Raw genomic sequence first — 26,372 nt, forward strand, 5'->3', positions numbered from 1 at the left:
AATGCTTAGTGAATGTACGTGGTGTACACCAAGTAGCAGCCTTACAAATTTCTGCTATTGGAATGTTTCCTAAAAAAGCCATAGAAGCACCTTTGTTTTCCTGGTGGCATGTGCTCTAGGAGCTGAAGGCAACTGTCTTTTAGCTTTAAGCTAACAAGTTTGAATACACTTGACTATCCATCTAGCTATCCCATTTTTTGAGACTGGATTGCCTTTGTGAGGCATTGAAAATGCTACAAAAAGGTGTTTAGATTTTCTAAAACTTTTAGTCCTATTAATATAATACATATGAGCTCTTTTAACATCTAGCGTGTGCAGAGCTCTTTCAGCAACTGAGTCTGGCCGTGGGAAGAAAACAGGTAACCTCAACTGATTGGTTAATGTGAAATGGTGAAACTACTTCTGGTAGAAATTTAGGGTTTGTCCTAAGTACTACTCTATATTTATGTACTTGGAAAAAAAGGTTCTTCTAAAGTGAAAGCTTGAATTTCACTTACATGTCTTAGGGAGGTGATAGCCACTAAAAAGGCAACATTTTATGAAAAATAATGCAAAGAGCAGGAGTGCATGGGTTCAAACGGTGGATCAATGAGTCTAGTAAGGATAACATTAAAGTTCCATACTGGAGCTGGAGAAACACTGGGTGGAATAACCCTCTTAAGTCATTCCATAAATGCTTTGATTACAGGAACTTTGAACAAAGAAATGTGTTGTCAGTTTTGGAGATAAGCAGCTATGACTGCTAAATGGAGTCTAATAGATGAGTATGCTAAATTTGCCTTTTGTAAATGTAGCAGGTAACAAACATTGTATTGCACTGATCCTTTGAGTGGATCAATGTGTTTAGGTTGACAGTAGAATATAAAACGTTTCCATTTAGCAGCATAACACTGTCTAGTTGCAGGTCTACGTGCCTCTCTAAGAATGTACATACATTCAGATGGGATTTGTAAATATCCAAACTCTAAGACTTCAGGAGCCACATCGCAAAATTGAGCGTTTTGGGGTCTGGATATCTGATTTGACCTCGCTCTTGAGTCAGAAGGTCTGGTCTGTTGGGAAGTGTCTGGTGGGGAACCACAGACAGATCCAACAGTGTTGAGTACCAAGGGTGACATGCCCATTTGGGGGCTACAAGGATCACGGTGAGTGATGTTTGTCACAGTTTGCGAACCAGAAATGGATTGAGTGGAAGAGGCGGAAAAGCGTAAGCAAATATCCCTGACCAATTTATCCATAGAGCATTGCCTCTGGGCTGAGGGTGTGGGTACCTGGACGCGAGTTTCTAGCATTTTGAATTTTCTGCAGTGGTGAGGAGGTCTATTTCTGGTGTTCCACAAAGGTGGAAGTATTGGTGAACTACTTGTGGGTGAGGTTCCCATTCGTGGACTTGTTGCTGCATCCTGCTTAGGAGGTCTGCTAACTGATAGTCCATTCCTGGGAGATAGTCTGCCAGTAACTGAATGTGATTGTTAATTATCCATGTCCATATTGTCTGAGCAAGAAGGGACAATTGATATGAGTCCCCCCCCCGAGTTTCTGCAGATAATACATGGTTGTCATGTTGTGTGTACGAACTAGAACCACTTTGTGGGAATGTTGTGGCAGAAATGCTCTGAGCGCTAGAAAGACTGCAAGTAACTCCAAATTGTTGATGTGATAAGTTGGTTGAATGGAATCCAACCTGTTTTGTATTGTAAGGCTTTTTAGATGAGCTCCCCAACCTATCTGTGATGCATCTGTAGTGAGAGTAATCTGACACACAGGGTCTTGAAAGGGCCTCCACTTGGAGAGGTTGATGGCATTCCACCATTGCAGAGAGTGGTGAGTCTGGCGGTCCCACGTCACTTGATCCTGGAGATGACCCTGTGACTGAGATCACTGACAAGATAGACTCTGCTGTAAGGGATGCATGTGTAGTCTGGCATGAGGAACGATGGCAATGCATGAAGCCCTCATTCCTAATAGCTGCATCATTAGTCTCACAGTGTAAGTGTTCTTCTCCTGTAATTGAGACAGAAGAGTTTGAAAGGCTTGAACATGAGCTGGGTTTTGATATGGCAACCATGAATGAATACTGAGAATTGATCCCAGACAAGGCTGCATCTGTGAGGGTTGGAGATGGGATCGGAGAAAGCTGATTGTAAATCCCAGAGTGTGTAGAAGATTTACTGTGTACCGAGTATGATTCTGACATTGTTGGATGGCATTGGCCTTGATGAGCCAGTTGTCCAAGTATGGGAAGACGTGAATACAGCAACATCTGCTAGACAGTTTGTGAATACTCTGGGAGCAGTTGTTACCCCAAATAGTAAAACCTTGAATTTATAGTGTTTTCCCGCACTGACAAATCTGAGGTATTTGTGATGTGCTAGATAAATGGGAATGTGGAAACATGCGTCCTTCAGATCTAAAGCTGTCATGAAGTCACCTTGCTGTAGTAGGGGAATGACATCTTGGAAAGTGACCATATGGGAATGATCTGAGAGAATATATAGATTGTGTAGTCTGAGATCTAGAATTGGTCTTAGTGACCCATCTTTCTTTGGAATCAGGAAGTACAGGGAATACACTCCTAAACATTGCTGTGATAGGGGAACAGGCTCTATTGCACCTTTGAGAAGAATTGCTTGTACCTTTTCTTTCAAGAGAGTAAGATGTGCGCGTGAAAGTTTGCGAGTGCAAGGGGGATTATTTGGTGGAGTGGAGATGAGTTCTAGACAGTAACCATGTTGGATAATTGATAGAACCCACTGATCTATGGTGATATTGTGCCATTGTTGATAAAGATGCATTAATCTTCCCACTACTAGAGAGGTGTGAGCCGGTGGAAAGTGTAAGTATTCACTGGCATGTACATGGGGCGGATCTCTAGAGGAATACACCTTTCCTCTGCCTTTACAGTTTGCACCTCAGTATGAACCTCTAAAGGAACCTCTGTGATAAAATGGGTGCCTTGCCTAATTTGTGATGCTGAAGGCTCATTAGATGAGGATTTAAAGCACCCTTGAATTGTGGGCAACAAAACTTATCCATTTGTGGCATAGTGAGTAAGGCCCCCATGATCTTTGCTGTTTCTGAATCTTTTTTCAATTTTTCTATATTTGCGTCGACCTCCTGCTCAAACAAATGTTCTTCATCAAAAAGCATATTAAGAACTGCCTGTTGTATTTCAGGCTTGAAACCTAAACATCTAAGCAAAGCATGCCTCCTGATAATAATGCTGGTATTACTGCCACATGCAGCCGTGTCAGCTGCATCAGTGACACACCAAATAGCATTATTGGAAGTACTTTGTCCCTCAGAAACTATTTCTTGTCCTCTTTTACGATGTTCTTCTCGGCGATACTGGAGAAGGTCTTCTATCTCGTCCCAGTGGGCCCTATCGTACCATGCTTGAAGTGCCTAGGAATTAGCACTACACCAATGACTGTCTGCTTGTGTAGCCACCTGCTTTCCTGGGCATCTAGTTTTTTACTTTCTTTGTCAGGGGGAGGTTCATCTCCCGTTGATTGACTGTTGGTACGTTTTCGTGCCGCACTAACAACCATAGAATCAGGGGGCAATTGTGATCAAAAGTATATAGGGTCTGTAGGAGCAGCTTTATATTTTTTTGTCATCCCTTGGTGTAATAACTCAGGATCTAAAAGTCTCTTTAAAAATGTCTGTAGTATGTCCGAGCATACCTGGTAGCATGGGAAGAAACAGACTCTCTTTATTGATGGTAGTAAGTGTGTCAAAAAGAAAATCTTCTTCAATTGGGTCAGAATGTATTTGTACATTATGATATGTATCTGCCCATGCTATGACCCGCTGATATGATGTTGCGTCTCCAGTAGATGAAGTACGCGCCGGGTATAAATCAGAGTCATTTGGAAGTATGGGACCTGTATCATGTGAGTCCCAAGGGTCTCTGTCCTGTGGAATATTCCCTAAGTCATCACCCTGGGGTGTTGGGGAACCTTGTGCAAAGAACTGAGGCTCAATAAAAAGTGGAGGAGATAGTGGAGGAGTAAGGAAGCACAGGAGAGTGTGGTAGAGAAAGCTGAGGCCGAACTGGAGTCTGGTCTTTGTCTCTAGAATCCTTTTTAGGTGGAGGAGTGTCCAAGATTTCTTGGAAAGTAAGTTTCCTCTTAATTGGAACTGGATGAGAAGCAATAATTCCTCCTGCTCCCTTTTGAATATGGAGCTGGGGCTGACGAGCGCACATTATTTGGAGGAATGGCTTCACTGGTAATGCTGCTTCTGAAGAAAGACTGGAGTCTTTGAAAGGCAGAATTTTTGGTTCCGAAGCTTTCGGAGCAGAAGCCTTGTATTGACTGGAAGCCATTGGCTCCGAAATAAAGGTAGATCGTTTCTTGCTCTGAGCCGAAACACTCAGGTCGAAGCTTCGACTTGATCCCGAGGCTGATGGAGAAGGTGTCAAACAGGAGGTTGTCAGAATATAATTTTCAAATCCAACCATAGCCCAAAGGCAGTTTTTTTTTTTTTTAAAGTCTTTATGTGAGAGCTTGGGGTTGATGTACTCACAGGTTGCACTGAAGTAAGAGGCTGATTTTCGATGTCCAATTGAACTACCAACACCGACTCTTCTATGGAGAAAGCCTCTTCTTGCTGTATCTCCTCTTGCAAATGCTCTTCCCCAAAGATATCAGGGGTGTCACTTGGTGTCCTTGATGACATCTACATTCGCCGCGCTCTTAGGTCACAGACGGTCTTCATGAAATGATAAGACCAACAGGCATAGCAGGTTTCTTCTTTGTGGTCTGAAAACAAGCAGAGATTACACACTAGGTGATGATCGATGTGTGCGAATGGCATCGAGGGCAAAAACGAAATGGAGTGTGTTCCATCAACCATGCATTTCTTGACACCACGTGGAAAAGTAGCCCCGAGCTGGGTGCTGGTGCCCCGAAGGCTGGCTAAACGACCCCGATGTCGAAATTCAGGTTGAGTGCGTTAGATAGTGAAAACGCAATCGAAATAAAATACTGTCACTGAAAGAAAGACGGAAAAGAAGAGTTTCAAGCTGAGGAATACACGTCCGAAACTGACAGTGCAGAGGAAACAATCTAATAAAGGACTTGATGCACATGCTCAATATCACAAAAAGGAGGAGTCACTCAATCTTGTGATTCGAAAAGATTCTTCAAACAGAAGCAACTTGCAGCACTCCGAGCTTAACAGTAGATAGGTGACTTATGCAAAGTATGTGTGTCTAAAGCCACATCGAACTATAAAAGACGTGAACACCTTAACAAAAGGAGTTAAATGATCAAGAAACTAGATTTATTATTCAGAAAATATACTTGTGCAGCTAAATTTTCTATCCGTCTATCTGCACCAATTATTTTGCATATAGTTACTGCCATCACATTATACTTCGCCCAATCACTTTCACTTTGGTCACATTTGAGGTAACTTACCTCTTGTACTCGGAAAGGAATTATTCAGCTGCTCCATTACTTCTTCTAACCCTGTGCTTGTGCCATGAGGAGGGCTCAGCAGGTCATCCTCCACTGAAAAAAACAGCCACGTTCACATCACATTAACAAAGAGCCGAAACATATATGTTCAAAACAAAATTACAGAGAAGGACTCAATAAAATGCAGTGGAACCATTCAGTTTATCAGTCATACATTGTACTTCTAACTTCAATTTCAAAAGAAGCATTTGAAAGTAACCAGTTAACCCATTAAATCCGAACCAAAAGATAGCTTCCTATCTCTACTAAAAACTTCCTAATAGTGATGTGCGTTCTTGACCCTTAGGGCTGCATTAAACTATAGCATTTGGCACATGACCCCTATACAAACTCGCTTGATAGAATTGCTTCCTGACTAAGAGGCATATCCAAAATACATGAAGTAATGTCAACTCTCAAGCTAAAAGTTTAGCAATTATGAAATCTAGAGATCAATATATATTACACCCCTAGCCATACGTCACACAAAATCTGCTGATTAGCACAAAGCTATAGTTGTTGCAAAAGGTTGTTATTCTATTTCTGAACTACTTGGCTCATCATACAAGTGAACTGTCTAAATTTTAAAGGTTTTCAGCTAGTTCCAAATATGAAATTTTGAGCTACTGTAATTTACACAATAAACCAATTCAAGGGCGATAGATGAAAGACTTGTAATTTTCTGTGTTTACAAAAGTAATGAGAAATGCAGTATTACACTATCTTGTGCTTTAGTGTTTAGTAACAACTTGCTTTCGGTTAGGAGTATGTTAGGCATCTCTGCCACAGCATCCACCCCAGCCGCAGGCCATATCAGCCTGCATCATATACATCAAGTCTCATTTCCGAACTGTCTTTACCCAGACAGTATTAGTGTTCTCCATAGAGGCATTTCATTGGGAAAATGTTTTAAGGAGCCTGCCAAAAGTCCACCAGCAATTCACCAACACCCCAAAGTAATTACTCAAAATAAACAAGTTTACGCAAATTATACAGCTATTGTGAGAGTTGATGTCCTTGTGTGGAATTACAGGTTATAAATTTGGTCTTATTCAAAATCTCAGCATGGTTTACGATCCTTCCATGCTGTTTTAACTTTCTTTCCGCCCACAAACCAGCCCTGAGATTTATCTGTCACTTATTAATAGAAGACCTGTGCATTACACTCTGTATAAGCATAGGCATTTCTTCTGTTCTATTACTGGAGCATCAGGGACATACTCCAAATGTAACTGTGCTCCTTTTTTGAACTGTTGGCGATAGCAGTCCTACATAGGAATTGGATCAACTTTATTATGGGATCACTACCTTTGCTAGATTTGAATATTCTGCTACAATTAGTTTCCCTTCACTATCCCACTATCTTCATTGTATGTCTTTTCCATTCCCTGACATTAATCTTATCTTCCCTACTTGTTTTGAAGCCTGGCTACAAGGAAACTAAAAGTTTTTAAAAGTGACAATTTTAATTACTTTAGTCACAATTTCAATTCATTTTGTTGTTTATTGCACACTGCATCTATTCAAGATGTGCCATAAACTGCAATATACTGTGTACATTCAGTCTTTCTTTTAACAAAATGTGATCCTTTTTTCCATGTACCTGACATGGTGTTAAAGACATTTAATAATGTCTAGAGGCTTAGACATTTCCGATCTTTTAACATTCTGAATAATAGTTTCACTTTGTACAATCCGTACTCCTAAATAGACAGTATCATGGTCAATGTGAGCTAATCTTTCTTAGTATAGTTTGTAGAGGGAACATATTTGTTTGAGTAAACAATAATTATAAGACCAGCCAGCTTGCGGATAGATCCTGAAACAGAACCACTGCTTTTGTATTCAAGTAAACAGTGAATGGCAAAAGGTTCTTGGGGTAGCAACCATTTAAGTTTTCCAGAATTCTGCAATCAATCAGCAATTACTTGCAAGACAAAAATGCACATTTCTAATTATCTAGATCTATCTTGTAAATTAATTTTTAAAGTTCAAACATGTGAAGGATTATTTGTATCACTTTTTTATCATCTGCTTTAATTTCATGCAGCAATCGTAAGTAGTGATGCTAACAATATCACAAAACCATTGCCAGCCACTGATTTTCTTCCTTAAACACTCTGTCAAATTTCGAAATTACAAATCATTTAATTTAGAAACACGTTGTCACAATACTTACTGTTAGGCAGGTTTTTTTAATGGAGGAACGTATTGTCCCAATACTTACTGTTAGACAGGTTTATAAAAAAAATTAAACAATCATGAATAATGCGGAGTTGTTGTCCACATATGCACCATTCATAAATATACCTGAACCAATTAAATTTATTGGCAAAGGAAATTACATTTACAAACAAACATTATCTTTTGAATTCTACTCAGTTATGGTTCAAATCATGCACATGACTGACACAGTTCAAATTCAGACCAGAGGGATTCTGTAATTTATGCTTACAAATCGTATTTCATTTTAGTGGTTATTAAGCTTTTAACACAAGAGAGTGCGAGGTACTGTCCTGAACACTGAATCAGATTTTATAGATTGCAAGTTCTTTGGATGCCCCTCGGTCCCTTTTGTTATTTTATATTTACATTTAGGAATCAAGGAGACCAATAAACATAATGACAAAGCAGGAAATCAGGGAAACCACCCGGTACTTAAGCAGCAAGGATAAAACCATGCACCAGTAGGGGAAACAACAAAAAAAACAGAGAAAGAAATTGCATAAAGCAAGAAAAAAGTAACAAATAAGCTCAGCAAAATTAGAACTACTATTTGCGAGGCAAAACAAAGAAAATCCCTGTGAGACGACATCAGAAATGGCTACACAGGGGAGAGAACAAATAAAATATTTTCCAATCTTTCAAAGGAGCGAGAACAAAAATGAGGATAATACTGGAAAGAAAGTAGATGTAAAAGCAACTAGGGGAATTAGTCTTGCAAAGAACACAATGAAACCAGAGCGACGGGGATAACATAATCTCTGAACTGAGCCCTCAAAAACAGCAGCTAATTGAAGCTCCTAAAAATATGGGAATCACATGAAATAAAGGAATCGACTACCAACCTCAGCAGACAAACAGCGAGGGGAATAATAAGGACAGGAATATGCAACCTTCGGGCACAAATGATTATGCATTAAAAGTACAAAGTATAATCGGAAAAGACATGATGTGCCAACTACCGGATTATGAGGAGGAAGGAAGCAGGAAACTGGAAAAAGGAGTCGGGAAAGACGGTCCAGGGAGAAGTTCAAGGGAAAGGGAAGACCAGAACACTGACACAGAAAGCCTGAATGTTTCAGATAAACACATTTTTATACCCACATGTAAGTCTAGAGGTGCACATGATATTTTGAACAGGGGTAACATATTAAATTTACTGCATGCAATTCCATCACTGACAAATACAACATCGTATGATATAGTGTCAATTGAATTTCTGAATCTTACAGAGGAGAGTGTGCAGGAAGCAGGAAGCAGGAAGCCACTATGGCTTCATTTCAAAATAGCTCACTGGCCCAAGCAGTGATAAGAGAAAAAGCAATTTTTGCAGCCTGGGGAATACAATTATAATTACCCCCAAAAGATATGTACCCAGAACTGTTTATGATAGTAAGAACCAAGAATGGGGGCGGTCAGTTATATTCAGTTCTTAGGGGCGTGAGAGGAAGGATGGAAAAGCCTGAGGAGAGTCAAGAATCATATAGCATAGAGGAAAAGGAAAGACCAATAATAGTGAACGCAGGTTGGGTAACTGAGGCTCTGCATGGGAAGTGTAGGACATGAACTAATGGGTATATTGAGGCAAATAGATGGCATGACATTTTAGATATTAGCTCATGGAACATAAACGGAGCCCAAACTAAGTCCCAGAAAAAAGATATTCGTGATGCTAAAAGGAAGCCAAATAATATGCCTCCAGGAAACATGGGCGACCGAACCTTATATATAGTAGTAGGGTATGCAGGACAGTATATATTGGCAACAAAATTAAAAAAACAGGGCAGACCAAAAGGAGGCTTGGCAATTTTTATAGAAATAGCACTCAGAATAGAAGCAATCCAGGTACCCATAGCAAATAATAATATTCTGGTACTAAAACTAAATAATTGGAGAAAAGACACTAACACTCCTTTATATATAATGAATGTGTATTTTCCCCCAAATGAAAAAATAAAGTCCACTATAACTTATGAGTTATGTGAGGTTATAATGGGTGTATTACAGGAACCGAATGTACCAGACATAATATTAACGGGAGACTTCAATATGGACTTGATGCACATTTCAGAACATGAAGAACAAGTAATCCAGCGAGATTATGTATGGTCAATTCCCCCCCAAAGTAATAGGGGCCACTTGAGAAGAACATATGATAAAAGGGCAAACTCCTTAATAAAGGACTTGGAGTCCCTAGGTATGAGAACCCTAAATGGGAGATTTCAATCAGACACCCCACCGGAGTGGACCTATTTCTCATCCTCGGATTGTTCCATAATGGATTACACAATAGTAACGCTTAATCTCTGGGAAAGGATAACATCTTTAGTATAAAAAAAAACATCAAGTAGCGATCATGGACTACAGAGAATAGTACTTTCAACACAAATACAATATCAGCAACAGATACCCACGTGGGCGGGGGAAGACACCACAATAAACTACTGTAGGAGGCTGGACTGGCTTGTAGTGAGTACCAAGGGGTACTTGCACCTTGCACCAGGCCCAGTTATCCCTTATTAGTGTATAGGGTGTCTAGCAGCTTAGGCTGATAGATAATGGTAGCTTAGCAAAGCAGCTCAGGCTGAACTAGGAGACGTGTGAAGCTACTACAGTACCACTTAGTGTCATATGCACAATATCATAAGAAAACACAATACACAGTTATACTAATAATAAAGGTACTTTATTTTTATGACAATATGCCAAAGTATCTTAGAGTGTACCCTCAGTGAGAGGATAGGAAATATACACAAGATATATATACACAATAGCAAAAATATGCAGTATAGTCTTAGAAAACAGTGCAAACAATGTATAGTTACAATAGGATGCAATGGGGAAACATAGGGATAGGGGCAACACAAACCATATACTCCAGAAGTGGAATGCGAACCACGAATGGACCCCAAACCTATGTGACCTTGTAGAGGGTCGCTGGGACTATTAGAAAATAGTGAGAGTTAGAAAAATAACCCTCCCCAAGACCCTGAAAAGTGAGTGCAAAGTGCACCAAAGTTCCCCTAAGGACAAAATAGTCGTGTTAGAGGGAGAATGCAAGGAAAACACAAATCAGCAATGCAACAATGATGGATTCCTGACTGAGGGTACCTGTGGAACAAGGGGACCAAGTCCAGAAGTCACAAGCAGCTCGGAGATGGGCAGATGCCCAAGAAATGCCAGCGGTTGGTGCAAAGAAGTTCTTACTAGGCTGAAGAACTGTGAATACTGCAGGAACGACAAGGGCTAGAGATTTCCCCTTTGGAGGATGGATCCCCCACGCCTTGGAGAGTCGTGCAGAAGTGTTTTCCCGCCGGATGGACCCCAACAAGCCTTGCTACACGCAAATCGTGCGTTTGGCGTTTTTGGACGCTGCTGGGGCCCAGGAGGGACCAGAAGGTCGCAAATTGGACCTGCAGAGAGAGGGGACGTCGAGCAAGACAAAGAGCCCTCACTGAAGCAGGTAGCACCCGGAGAAGTGCCAGAAACAGGCACTACGAGGATGCGTGAAACGGTGCTCGCCGAAGTTGCACAAAGGAGTCCCACGTCGCCGGAGACCAACTTAGAAAGTCGTGCAATGCAGGTTAGAGTGCCGTGGACCCAGGCTTGGCCGTGCACAAAGGATTTCCGCCGGAAGTGCACAGGGGCCGGAGTAGCTGCAAAGTCGCGGTTCCCAGCAATGCAGCCCAGCGAGGTGAGGCAAGGACTTACCTCCACCAAACTTGGGCTGAAGAGTCACTGGACTGTGGGGGTCACTTGGACAGCGTCGCTGGATTCGAGGGACCTCGCTCGTCGTGCTGAGAGGAGACCCAAGGGACCGGTAATGCAGCTTTTTGGTGCCTGCGGTTGCAGGGGGAAGATTCCGTCGACCCACGGGAGATTTCTTCGGAGCTTCTGGTGCAGAGAGGAGGCAGACTACCCCCACAGCATGCACAAGCAGGAAAACAGTCGAGAAGGCGGCAGGATCAGCATTACAGAGTTGCAGTAGTCGTCTTTGCTACTATGTTGCAGGTTTGCAGGCTTCCAGCGCGGTCAGCGGTCGATTCCTTATCAGAAGGTGAAGAGGGAGATGCAGAGGAACTCGGCTGAGCTCATGCATTCGTTATCTAAAGTTTCCCCAGAGACAGAGACCCTAAATAGCCAGAAAAGAGGGTTTGGCTACCTAGGAGAGAGGAAAGGCTACTAACACCTGAAGGAGCCTATCACAAGGAGTCTCTGACGTCACCTGGTGGCACTGGCCACTCAGAGCAGTCCAGTGTGCCAGCAGCACCTCTGTTTCCAAGATGGCAGAGGTCTGGAGCACACTGGAGGAGCTCTGGACACCTCCCAGGGGAGGTGCAGGTCAGGGGAGTGGTCACTCCCCTTTCCTTTGTCCAGTTTCGCGCCAGAGCAGGGGCTAAGGGGTCCCTGAACCGGTGTAGACTGGCTTATGCAGAATTGGGCACATCTGTGCCCAACAAAGCATTTCCAGAGGCTGGGGGAGGCTACTCCTCCCCTGCCTTCACACCATTTTCCAAAGGGAGAGGGTGTCACACCATCTCTCAGAGGAAGTTCTTTGTTCTGCCATCCTGGGCCAGGCCTGGCTGGACCCCAGGAGGGCAGCTGCCTGTCTGAGGGGTTGGCAGCAGCAGCAGCTGCAGAGAAACCCCAGGAAGGGCAGTCTGGCAGTACCAGGGTCTGTGCTACAGACCACTGGGATCATGGAATTGTACCAACAATGCCAGGATGGCATAGAGGGGGCAATTCCATGATCATAGACATGTTACATGGCCATATTCGGAGTTACCATGGTGAAGCTACATATAGGTAGTGACCTATATGTAGTGCACACGTGTAATGGTGTCCCCGCACTCACAAAGTTCAGTGAATTGGCTCTGAACAATGTGGGGGCACCTTGGCTAGTGCCAGGGTGCCCTCACACTAAGTAACTTTGCACCTAACCTTTACCAGGTAAAGGTTAGACATATAGGTGACTTATAAGTTACTTAAGTGCAGTGTAAAATGGCTGTGAAATAACGTGGACGTTATTTCACTCAGGCTGCAGTGGCAGGCCTGTGTAAGAATTGTCAGAGCTCCCTATGGGTGGCAAAAGAAATGCTGCAGCCCATAGGGATCTCCTGGAACCCCAATACCCTGGGTACCTCAGTACCATATACTAGGGAATTATAAGGGTGTTCCAGTAAGCCAATGTAAATTGGTAAAAATGGTCACTAGCCTGTCAGTGACAATTTGGACAGAAATGAGAGAGCATAACCACTGAGGTTCTGATTAGCAGAGCCTCAGTGAGACAGTTAGTCACTACACAGGTAACACATTCAGGCACACTTATGAGCACTGGGGCCCTGGGTTACCAGGGTCCCAGTGACACATACAACTAAAACAACATATATACAGTGAAAAATGGGGGTAACATGCCAGGCAAGATGGTACTTTCCTACACAACCCCCCGCCAAACGAAGGACAATAAGACTAGCCATTACCTGATGAGTCTTCATTGTCTAAGTGGAAATATCTGGAGAGTCCATCTGCATTGGAGTGGCTACTCCCAGGTCTATGTTCCACTGTATAGTCCATTCCCTGTAGGGATATGGACCACCTCAACAATTTAGGATTTTCACCTTTCATTTGTTTTAGCCAAAGTAGAGGTTTGTGGTCTGTCTGAACAATGAAGTGAGTGCCAAACAGGTATGGCCTCAACTTCTTCAGAGCCCAGACCACAGCAAAGGCCTCCCTCTCAATGGCAGACCAACGCTTTTCTCTAGGGGTCAACCTTCTACTAATAAAAGCAACAGGTTGATCCTGGCCCTCAGAATTAAGTTGTGATAGGACTGCCCCTACTCCTAATTCAGATGCATCAGTTTGGACATAGAATTTTTTAGAGTAACAAGGGCTTTTCAGGACAGGTGCAGAGCACATGGCCTGCTTCAGCTCCTCAAAAGCTTTCTGACAGTTTGCTGTCCATAATACCTTTTTAGGCATTTTCTTGGATGTGAGGTCATTAAGAGGGGCTGCAATGGAGCCATAGTTCTTAATGAACCTCCTGTAATACCCAGTGAGGCCTAGGAAGGCTCTCACCTGAGTCTGAGTGGTAGGGGGAATCCAATCAATAATAGTTTGGATTTTCCCCTGAAGTGGTGCAATCTGTTCCCCACCAACAAGGTGTCCCAGATAAACCACCTTACCCTGCCCTATCTGGCACTTTGAAGCCTTGATAGTGAGGCCTGCCTTTTGCAGGGCCTCCAAAACTTTCCGTAGGTGGACCAGGTGATCATCCCAGCTGGAGCTAAATACAGCTATATCATCCAAATATGCTGCACTGAAAGCTTCCAGCCCTTGCAGGACTGTGTTCACCAACCTCTGAAAAGTGGCAGGTGCATTTTTCAAACCAAAAGGCATTACAGTAAACTGGTAATGTCCTCCAATGGTAGAAAATGCAGTCTTAGATTTAGCATCTTCTGACAATTTGATCTGCCAATACCCTGCAGTCAAATCAAAAGTGCTTAGATACTTGGCAGATGCCAGTGTATCTATGAGCTCATCTGCCCTGGGTATAGGGTGAGCATCAGTTTTGGTTACCAAGTTGAGACCTCTATAGTCTACACAAAACCTCATTTCCTTCTTTCCATCTTTAGAATTGGGTTTTGGTACCAGTACCACAGGAGAAGCCCATGGACTGTCAGAGTGCTCAACCACTCCTAGTTCCAACATCTTCTGAACTTCTTGCTTTATGCAGTCCCTGACATGGTCAGGCTGCCTATAGATCTTACTTTTGACAGGTAAACTGTCTCCAGTATCTATAGTGTGCTCACACCAAGAAGTGGTGCCTGGCACAATGGAGAAGAGTTCTGAAAATTGTCCTAGGAGATTTATGCAATTATCTTTCTGCTCAGCAGTAAGACAATCAGCCAAAACTACACCTTCCACAAGAGCATCTTGTTCTGTGGAAGAGAAGAGATCAGGTAGAGGATCACTGTCTTCTTCCTGTCCCTCATCTGTTGCCATGAGCAGGGTGAGATCAGCCCTGTCATAGTAGGGTTTCAGGCGGTTGACATGGAGCACCCTAAGGGGACTCCTGGCAGTGCCTAAGTCAACCAAGTAGGTGACTTCACCCTTCTTTTCAACAATTGTGTGGGGTCCACTCCATTTATCTTGGAGTGCTCTTGGGGCCACAGGCTCCAAGACCCACACTTTCTGCCCTGGTTGGTACTGAACCAAAACAGCCTTCTGATCATGCCATTGCTTCTGGAGCTCTTGGCTGGCCTGAAGGTTTTTACTGGCCTTTTTCATGTACTCAGCCATCCTTGATCTGAGGCCAAGTACATAATCCACAATATCCTGCTTAGGAGCTTTTAAAGGTTGTTCCCAACCCTCCTTTACAAGTGTGAGTGGACCCCTAACAGGGTGTCCAAAAAGAAGTTCAAAGGGGCTGAAGCCCACTCCTTTCTGGGGTACCTCCCTGTAGGCAAAAAGGAGGCATGGTAGAAGGATATCCCATCTCCTGCGGAGTTTTTCAGGGAGTCCCATAATCATGCCTTTGAGAGTTTTATTAAATCTCTCCACCAGTCCATTTGTTTGTGGATGATAGGGTGTTGTGAACTTGTAAGTTACACCACACTCCTTCCACATGGCCTTTAAGTATGCAGACATGAAATTGCTTCCTCTGTCTGATACTACTTCCTTTGGGAAGCCCACCCTGGAAAATATTCCCAGGAGGGCCTTTGCCACTGCAGGTGCTGTAGTGGTCCTTAAAGGAATAGCTTCAGGATATCTTGTGGCATGGTCCACTACCACCAAGATAAACCTATTGCCTGAAGCAGTAGGAGGGTCAAGGGGGCCAACTATGTCAACCCCTACCCTTTCAAAGGGAACCCCAACCACAGGCAGTGGGATAAGGGGTGCCTTTGGAGTGCCACCTGTCTTGCCACTGGCTTGACAGGTTTCACAGGACTTACAAAATTCTTTTGTGTCCTCAGACATCCTAGGCCAATGAAACAATGGTACCAATCTGTCCCAAGTTTTCATTTGACCCAGGTGCCCAGCTAAGGGAATGTCATGTGCCAGTGTTAGGAGGAACTTTCTGTACTCCTGAGGAATCACTAATCTCCTGGCAGCTCCAGGTTTAGGATCCCTATGCTCAGTGTACAAGAGGTTGTCCTCCCAGTAAACTCTGTGTGAGTCACTGACATCCCCATTAGCCTGTTTGACAGCTTGCTGTCTGAGACCCTCTAATGTGGGACAGGTTTGCTGTGCCACACTCAGCTCCTCTCTGGCAGGCCCCCCTTCACCCAAAAGCTCAGCAGTGTCTGCTTCCAGCTCCTCTGGTGTAGGTTCTGCACAGGGAGGGAATTCTTCTTCCTCAGAAGTAGAATCCACTGTAGAGGGAGGGATAGTAGGAAGTGGTTTGCTTCTACTAGCCCTAGCTTTAGGGAGCACTTGGTCCATTGTTCCAGGATCCAAGCTTCCCTGTCCTTTTTGCTTTTTGGCCTGAGCCCTTGTCAAAGCAAAAATATGCCCTGGGATGCCCAGCATTGCTGCATGGGCCTCCAACTCCACATCTGACCAAGCTGATGTCTCCAAATCGTTCCCTAATAGACAGTCTACAGGTAAATCTGAAGCCACCACAACTTTCTTTGGACCAGATACCCCCCCCCAGTTGAGATTTACAACAGCCATGGGGTGGCTTTGTGTTATGTTGTGAGCATCGGTTACTTGGTACTGGTGTCCAAGTATGTGTTGTTCAGGGTGCACCAGTTTCTCAATCACCATTGTGACACTGGCACCTGTGTCCCTGTAGGCCTGGACCTCAACACCATTTATTAGGGTTAGTTGCTTGTACTTCTCCAAGTTATGGGGGCAAGCAACCAAAGTGGCTAAATCAATAGCCCCTTCAGAGACTAAAGTAGCCTCTGTGGTCTCCCTAATCAGACCAACCCCAACTAAATTACCAAAAGTGAGCCCAGCTACTCCCTTGGATTGGCTATTAGTAGGTTTGCTCCCACCACCACTGCTATTAGTAGGGACACTAGGTGTAGCAGTAGGGGTTGTAGTGGTAGGAGCTGTGGTGCCTTTCTTTGGACAACTGGGATCTGTTGTCCAATGGCCTTTTATCTTACATAAATAGCACCATGGTTTCTTTTCCTTGTTCTGATTAAAGGAGGATTTGGGCCCACCACCCCCACCAGAGTGTTTTTGTGGGCCTGATGAAGACTCATTTTTAGATTTGTCCCCACCCTTGTCAGAAGACTTACCATCCTTCTTTTTGTTGCCATCTTTGTCACCCCCTGTATGAACTTTTCTGTTCACTCTTGTTCTGACCCATTTGTCTGCCTTCTTTCCCAATTCTTGGGGAGAGGTCAGATCAGAGTCCACCAAGTACTGGTGCAACAAATCAGACACACAATTATTAAGAATATGCTCTCTCAGGATCAAGTTATACAGGCTGTCATAATCAGTAACTTTACTGCCATGTAACCACCCCTCCAAGGCCTTCACTGCCTGGTCAATGAAATCAACCCAGTCTTGTGAAGACTCCTTTTTGGTATCTCTGAACTTTATCCTGTACTGTTCAGTGGTTAAGCCATAACCATCCAGGAGTGCATTCTTAAGAACTTGGAAATTGTTAGCATCATTTTCTTTTACAGTAAGGAGCCTATCCCTACCTTTTCCAGTAAATGATAGCCATAGGATAGCAGCCCACTGCTTTTGAGGGACATCCTGTACAGCACAGGCCCTCTCAAGTGCAGCAAACCACTTGTTAATGTCATCCCCCTCCTTGTAAGGGGGAACTATCTTATGCAGATTCCTGGAATCATGCTCTTTTGCAGGATGACTATGGGGAATACTGCTGCTGCCACCATGGGTATCTAAACCCATCTTCTGTCTTTCCCTCTCTATTTCTAAAGACTGTCTATCCAAATCCAGCTGTTGCTTCTTGAGCTTCAGTCTGGTTTGCTCCACTCTCAATCTATTGAGCTCCCTTTCTAACAATCTGTCATCAGGGTGGGTGGGAGGGACATTTCTAGATACAGAGGTATGATGGGAATGAACAGAAGGAGACCTGTCCCTTACAAGGGGCACCCTAACAGCTTGGCTACCAGCATAATGTGAGAGCACATCATCAGTATGATGTGATTCAACCTCTGTACCAACTATGCTAGACTGTCTAGTAATGGGCAGGCTGAGAAGTTTCTTTCCTGAACCTTTTCCTGGGGAAGTCCCTGGATCAGATTGAGAACCATTAGCTACTTTTTCTACAGATTGGGCACTTATGGCCTTATCCTGTACTCTAAGCATATTAATTAACAGTTCTAAGGAAGGATTCTTCCCTACACTCAAACCTCTCTCTATGCAGAGACTCCTTGCTCCTTTCCAGCTAAGGTGATCATATGCAAGTTTGGACAGTTCAACTTTTTGGCCTGTGCCAGACATTTTTAGAGAGAGTTAAAGTGATAGACAAAGAGAAAAAAGTTTTCAGAACTTTTTGGAAAGACAGAAAAAAACTTTTTAAACTTTTAAGAACTTTTTGAAAGTTTAGAAGTACTTTTCAGCACTTAGAAAAGAGTGAAAAGAGGAAATGCAAAACTTTTTGGCTATGTGTATATACACTGACCTTGTTTTGTATATTTTTCTCTTATGAAAAGTACAATGACAAGAGTGGTAAGTAGTCTCAAAGCACTTATCCCACCGCTGCACAACCAATGTAGGAGGCTGGACTGGCTTGTAGTGAGTACCAAGGGGTACTTGCACCTTGCACCAGGCCCAGTTATCCCTTATTAGTGTATAGGGTGTCTAGCAGCTTAGGCTGATAGATAATGGTAGCTTAGCAAAGCAGCTCAGGCTGAACTAGGAGACGTGTGAAGCTACTACAGTACCACTTAGTGTCATATGCACAATATCATAAGAAAACACAATACACAGTTATACTAAAAATAAAGGTACTTTATTTTTATGACAATATGCCAAAGTATCTTAGAGTGTACCCTCAGTGAGAGGATAGGAAATATACACAAGATATATATACACAATAGCAAAAATATGCAGTATAGTCTTAGAAAACAGTGCAAACAATGTATAGTTACAATAGGATGCAATGGGGAAACATAGGGATAGGGGCAACACAAACCATATACTCCAGAAGTGGAATGCGAACCACAAATGGACCCCAAACCTATGTGACCTTGTAGAGGGTCGCTGGGACTATTAGAAAATAGTGAGAGTTAGAAAAATAACCCTCCCCAAGACCCTGAAAAGTGAGTGCAAAGTGCACCAAAGTTCCCCTAAGGACAAAATAGTCGTGTTAGAGGGAGAATGCAAGGAAAACACAAATCAGCAATGCAACAACGATGGATTCCTGACTGAGGGTACCTGTGGAACAAGGGGACCAAGTCCAGAAGTCACAAGCAGCTCGGAGATGGGCAGATGCCCAAGAAATGCCAGCGGTTGGTGCAAAGAAGCTCTTACTAGGCTGAAGAACTGTGAATACTGCAGGAACGACAAGGGCTAGAGATTTCCCCTTTGGAGGATGGATCCCCCACGCCTTGGAGAGTCGTGCAGAAGTGTTTTCCCGCCGGATGGACGCCAACAAGCCTTGCTACACGCAAATCGTGCGTTTGGCGTTTTTGGACGCTGCTGGGGCCCAGGAGGGACCAGAAGGTCGCAAATTGGACCTGCAGAGAGAGGGGACGTCGAGCAAGACAAAGAGCCCTCACTGAAGCAGGTAGCACCCGGAGAAGTGCCAGAAACAGGCACTACGAGGATGCGTGAAACGGTGCTCGCCGAAGTTGCACAAAGGAGTCCCACGTCGCCGGAGACCAACTTAGAAAGTCGTGCAATGCAGGTTAGAGTGCCGTGGACCCAGGCTTGGCCGTGCACAAAGGATTTCCGCCGGAAGTGCACAGGGGCCGGAGTAGCTGCAAAGTCGCGGTTCCCAGCAATGCAGCCCAGCGAGGTGAGGCAAGGACTTACCTCCACCAAACTTGGGCTGAAGAGTCACTGGACTGTGGGGGTCACTTGGACAGCGTCGCTGGATTCGAGGGACCTCGCTCGTCGTGCTGAGAGGAGACCCAAGGGACCGGTAATGCAGCTTTTTGGTGCCTGCGGTTGCAGGGGGAAGATTCCGTCGACCCACGGGAGATTTCTTCGGAGCTTCTGGTGCAGAGAGGAGGCAGACTACCCCCACAGCATGCACAAGCAGGAAAACAGTCGAGAAGGCGGCAGGATCAGCGTTACAGAGTTGCAGTAGTCGTCTTTGCTACTATGTTGCAGGTTTGCAGGCTTCCAGCACGGTCAGCGGTCGATTCCTTATCAGAAGGTGAAGAGGGAGATGCAGAGGAACTCGGCTGAGCTCATGCATTCGTTATCTAAAGTTTCCCCAGAGACAGAGACCCTAAATAGCCAGAAAAGAGGGTTTGGCTACCTAGGAGAGAGGAAAGGCTACTAACACCTGAAGGAGCCTATCACAAGGAGTCTCTGACGTCACCTGGTGGCACTGGCCACTCAGAGCAGTCCAGTGTGCCAGCAGCACCTCTGTTTCCAAGATGGCAGAGGTCTGGAGCACACTGGAGGAGCTCTGGACACCTCCCAGGGGAGGTGCAGGTCAGGGGAGTGGTCACTCCCCTTTCCTTTGTCCAGTTTCGCGCCAGAGCAGGGGCTAAGGGGTCCCTGAACCGGTGTAGACTGGCTTATGCAGAATTGGGCACATCTGTGCCCAACAAAGCATTTCCAGAGGCTGGGGGAGGCTACTCCTCCCCTGCCTTCACACCATTTTCCAAAGGGAGAGGGTGTCACACCCTCTCTCAGAGGAAGTTCTTTGTTCTGCCATCCTGGGCCAGGCCTGGCTGGACCCCAGGAGGGCAGCTGCCTGTCTGAGGGGTTGGCAGCAGCAGCAGCTGCAGAGAAACCCCAGGAAGGGCAGTCTGGCAGTACCAGGGTCTGTGCTACAGACCACTGGGATCATGGAATTGTACCAACAATGCCAGGATGGCATAGAGGGGGCAATTCCATGATCATAGACATGTTACATGGCCATATTCGGAGTTACCATGGTGAAGCTACATATAGGTAGTGACCTATATGTAGTGCACGCGTGTAATGGTGTCCCCGCACTCACAAAGTTCAGTGAATTGGCTCTGAACAATGTGGGGGCACCTTGGCTAGTGCCAGGGTGCCCTCACACTAAGTAACTTTGCACCTAACCTTTACCAGGTAAAGGTTAGACATATAGGTGACTTATAAGTTACTTAAGTGCAGTGTAAAATGGCTGTGAAATAACGTGGACGTTATTTCACTCAGGCTGCAGTGGCAGGCCTGTGTAAGAATTGTCAGAGCTCCCTATGGGTGGCAAAAGAAATGCTGCAGCCCATAGGGATCTCCTGGAACCCCAATACCCTGGGTACCTCAGTACCATATACTAGGGAATTATAAGGGTGTTCCAGTAAGCCAATGTAAATTGGTAAAAATGGTCACTAGCCTGTCAGTGACAATTTGGACAGAAATGAGAGAGCATAACCACTGAGGTTCTGATTAGCAGAGCCTCAGTGAGACAGTTAGTCACTACACAGGTAACACATTCAGGCACACTTATGAGCACTGGGGCCCTGGGTTACCAGGGTCCCAGTGACACATACAACTAAAACAACATATATACAGTGAAAAATGGGGGTAACATGCCAGGCAAGATGGTACTTTCCTACAACTACCGAAGGCTAATATGGTCTAGTGAAGTGAACGCCCAAGTAAAAGAGATAGCCGAAACTTTAGTTAAACAAAAACCCTAGCAAATGGATATGGCAATAAAGTTAAACAGTGGTGGATTTTCCTAAACAGTATAAGAGAAAAGGGAGTTGCAAAGAAGCCACATAAGGGCCCGCGAGGAAGACTAGTGGAGGAGACCCGGGAAAAAATAAAACTATCCATATTTGTTCAGAAGTTATGGAAAGAAAGGAACAAACTGCAAAGGCAAATTAGGAAAAACCCACAAAATAAAGATCTACAGCATATCTTCCGTAAAGTAAATAAAGGTTTGCAAAGACAGGTGTGGGAAGAAAAAAGGGAAAGAAATGATGAGTTCTGGGCAAAGATTCTATTTTTGGCTAAACAAAAAAATGCAAGGCAGTTCTGGAAAACTGCAAATCGAATATATAAACCAACAGTAATAGGGCCTAGAGAGGGAAAGCCTAAAAGTGAAGACATCAGGAAAGGGGGCACAGAAAACAAAAATAGCATTATAGACAGTTTCCAGGAGAATCAAATAAGGAAAATAGTATTAAAATCCAGGAAGGGCGGTGCTCCAGGACCAAATGGCCTTCCTCAAGCTTTGTATTTGTCATACACAGATTTATGGATACCAGTATTAACCACAGTTTATAACTGTGTGCTACAACAGCAGATAGTACCAGATTCATGGTGGGGTTCTATAATAAACCCTGTTTATAAGAAAGATAACAGAGATGCACGTTACAAGATATAGAAGCAAAGTATTTTGCTAACCTACTTCTAAGTGAACTACGAGGACGAGCAATGGATAGAAAGATTGTCCCACTAAATCAAACCAGATTCACACAAGGAGTAGGAACACAAAGTAATATATTAGCATTATCCTTGCTAATGGATAAACAAACTCAAAAGAAGTTACCAATGTTCCTTTGCTTCGTTGATTTTAAATCAGCCTTTGAATCTGTAAATCGAAATGTACTATTGAGGAAGCTCACAGCATTGGGCATTCCATCCAGTCTTCTTAAAGCTATACAGCTCCTGTACACTGATACTTGGGTGAGGATAAGGATAGGGGATGGGTCTGTCTAGTCAAGAAAAATAGATACCTTTCAAGGAATAAAGCAAGGCTGTGTCCTGGCACCCTATCTTTTTAATTTGTTTTAGCAGACCTATCACAAGAACTAAAAACAGTAAACTCACATGCCCAGAGATTAGGACAGATAACTATATCTAATCTGCTATATGCAGATGATGCGGTTCTGATAAGCCAAATGCAGGGCGGGCTTCAAAGACTACTGAGAGGGCTAGCAAACTACTCAAAACAAAATGATCGGATAGTAAACTTAGAAAAGACCACGGTAATGGAATGTAGCAGTAGGATAAATAAAAAATATAGATGGTTCATGAACGGAGAACAGGTGGAATTAGTTCATTCCTATTGCTACCTGGGAGTACGGTTGATGAACGGGGGTGTTTTACCAAACATAGGGAGGAGTTAAAAAGGAAAGGTCTAACACTGCGCATAGCGCTCTCAACCCTAAAAAGAACCGTGAACGGCCCTAGCATCTTACCATTATTATTATTAGTGATATCAGCCAAACAGGCACCGAGCTTAACGTATGCAGTGTGGCACTGCAAGGGCGCGATGCACAATGTCTAAATACAAGTATAATAAGAACATATAAACAGCTATTTCGCCTAACCTCCACACGCATCGCCAACACAGATACGATTGGAGTTTGGGCTAATAAACCAGACAATAGATAGAAAAGGGGCCTACATGAAAACTTGGCATAGAATAAAAACTAATAAGAGGAATGACCTGTGTCAGGTTCTGTGGCAAGAACTCCAAAGAAATAGTGAGCATCTGGCTGCGCTCCATCTGAACAAGGCAATAAATGGTTTAAGGCTACACGAAAGCTGGGAAAGTAACCTATCTGTAGCATGTTTCAAAAGAGTAGTAAAGAACAAAACCAAGATGCTATCTCTATTGAAGGACAAAGAAATATTATTGATAAGATCGCATGCCTGGGGAGTACTAAATGAGTATAAATGCCTACGACAGCAGCTCTATTTCGAAGAAGGCTGGTCCCCTGTTCTAAGACTGGAATTTATGTATATTCGACTAGGAAAGTTACCTGGCGATAATAAAGACTATTCAGGGGAAAAGGAGCACCCTAATGAAATTTGTAGAGTATGTAATAGGGGAAGAGGAATATGATTCACCTTTTATGTCTGTGCCCTGCCTTAGAGCAAGAGAGAAAATGCTTGCTAAAATCGTTTTTTAATCAACTGGTATAAGGACATGCAGACAAGCAGTAATAGCATGCCTAAAACCAGGTGACCCAATCTTGAACTCACATATGGTGAAAACATTAAAGACGGCCGAGAAGACATTTTTAGGAAAATGAACAGAACGATGAGACAGGAGGGGGACAAACAAGGACTAAGGTTGTGGTTTTATACTGTATTTATTTAATAAGTGTAATATTTATGCATTTTTTTATAGGTTAAAAAAAAATTATTTTACGCTGGCAATATATGGCACACCATTGTAATGGTTTAATTAACTGGACAATAAAGATTATTCATACATTATTTACATTTAAGGTTTGGTTTTCAAAATTGATATTTAATGAAATAAAAAAGATTTATAAAAGCTTGCAAATCCCCCAAGGCATCAAGGTGCTAATAGTACTGACCTGAAACTCGACAGTTAACTGTCTCTAATCTCCACAATTACTTCTTATCTCCTTAAAGGGTAAAAAGTCAGGTTTTTTAGGCCTTCCGGAAGTGAGTATTTACTTCAGGCAAGTTAGGTCATGAGGAAAGAAGTTCCTAAGAGTGGCTGCTGACACGGAGAAGGCTCTGCCTCCCCATCTTGTTTTTACAAAACTTGGAGATCACAACCAAGTTATGGTCTGTGGAGCGAAGATTTCTAATGGGGGTATACCATTGAAACATGGTTGAAATCTTTCTGGGATTTGCATTATACAGGGCTTTATTAACGAGACACAGGACTTTAAACATAATGCACTTTTTCACTGGTAGCCAGTGAAGTCTGAGTAATCCGCTAGAGACCGAATGGTGTTTAGGGATGTCTAGGGTCAGTCTAGCCACTGCATTTTGCACCATTTGCAGATTCATTTGTGCTGTGTTGTTAATATCCAGGTGAAGCGCTTTACAAAAGTCTGCACGCTAATAGTGGGATGAACAAAAAGACTTTCCGTAAAGATTTAATGATCCAGACACAAGTAATAACTGTACAGTTAACCTGGAGGTCAAGAGGCAAATCACTGTCCAAGATTACACCTATATTTTATTTCTGATTCAGTGGGAGTGGGTTGTGTACCCATCTTTAGCTCACTAGGCATAGTCCATACATACAATATTTTCAGAATAATCTCAATTAGTTAAGTAAACTCTATTTAGATTTACTGTAGGTTAATTTACCTCATGCAGGTATCATGAAAACAATATATATGGATATGGCCCTCCTTTACACATTGGATTTACAATTAAGTGCTATTAAATGTTATTGGAGTGCCCATTATTTTAAAGCTGCTAATATAGAAATAGAACCTGTCTCTCATGAGTCATTTCTGTGTTATCCTGTTTCGAAACACAAAGGCTTGGCTATCACAGATATTCTTAAGTTTAACTGTATTAACTCTTGGTTGTTTTGGTTACTGCTGTGGTTCTGTTTGCTTTAACAAAGGAATGTATATTCTAGGGTTTATTAAATCAATCATACATTCTCATAAAAACATAAATCTTGAGACTATCCTATCCTACTTCAGTTTCAGCTGTTACTTCTGAAACAATAAGCTATTCTAATGACAGACTCTTGGATCTGAAAATTCACAGTTTGTGTGTAAGCCCGTGGAAATCTCTGTACCACTAAATACTGACTAACAATGGCCAGTTCTGTACTAGTAAACACATTCATTCTATTATCAGTATTCTGTACCGAGCAGCCCACAAAGTGCATTGAAACCATTCATTTTCAACTGCTTCCATTAAAATACTTCAACTGCCAAAGAACATTAATAATACATGTATTGTGAAAAAAATATACAAATAAAATTAAATATTCAAAATAAAAGTTTAAAAAATAGTCTATATTAATATCAATAGCACATAAACGGAAGGTGAACCACACACACAGAGTAACTGAGTTCGTGTTTTAACCTGTTGTAGGTCACCCATGCTTTTCCTTGCAGCAATTGCAGAGATTTGAAAACAAAATACTCAGAATAGGTTTCTTAAGATGTATTTGTCCTACTCTTTCGGTAGTTTTAATGTTTTCCAAAGGCAATAAGGGGCAGCAGAATTCCAGAATGTGTGCGTCACTCCTGCCCTGAAGGGGCCACCACTATAGAAGCGCGTCTAGTTCATGTTGTAGATCATTTCCATTCAGCTTAGTTGGCCATGTTGTTTTGTGATGTGAGCATCTTCCACAGGGAACTGGCCGCCTGGCAGTAATGACTTTCAGTCACAACTCATCTGATTCTGATTGAAGCTGGTGACCCGAATGGGAAATGTCTTGTGCAAATCCATAGGGGTGTCATGCACTGTTAAGAGCAACTTCATGTTGTAATATCGTAATAATAAATGTATCACACTATTCCTTAAGCAAACGCACAGGACTGCAATACAGTGTAGAACAAAAGGTTATAGTTGATTCATAACACAAATTAAAATGAGTTTAACTCAGAAAAAGAGTGGCACACATTTATTTCAACAGAAACTATAAGAAAATTATACCAAGACAACGTGCATGCTATACTGATAATGTTTCCAGAAAATGAGAAAATATGTGTAATGCGTAACACAGGACATCTAAAGTAATATTTAATGGCAGAGTTCTGGAAACCATTGCGTTTCCATCACCAGCTCAGCAGGCACGGCTCCTTCGCAATGGCGAAGGAGCATCGCCCACGGGCTAAGAGCCAGCAGATGAAAAATACA

General features: G+C 43.1%; 1 protein-coding gene across 11 annotated transcripts in view; it reads right to left on the reverse strand.

Annotated features, from left to right (window-relative positions):
- The window catches only part of DMD (dystrophin), a 6,960,831-nt gene that overhangs the window by 30,308 nt on the left and 6,904,151 nt on the right, over positions 1-26,372 (reverse strand). For all 11 annotated transcript variants that reach the window (XM_069204760.1, XM_069204753.1, XM_069204756.1 and 8 more), the window contains one exon: positions 5,427-5,519. In XM_069204760.1, coding sequence (XP_069060861.1) covers positions 5,427-5,519 — 93 coding nt within the window. The remainder of the gene's footprint in view (positions 1-5,426; positions 5,520-26,372) is intronic.

This window comes from Pleurodeles waltl, chromosome 8 (genome assembly GCF_031143425.1).
Source record: "Pleurodeles waltl isolate 20211129_DDA chromosome 8, aPleWal1.hap1.20221129, whole genome shotgun sequence".
Classification (NCBI taxonomy): Eukaryota; Metazoa; Chordata; class Amphibia; order Caudata; family Salamandridae; genus Pleurodeles; species Pleurodeles waltl.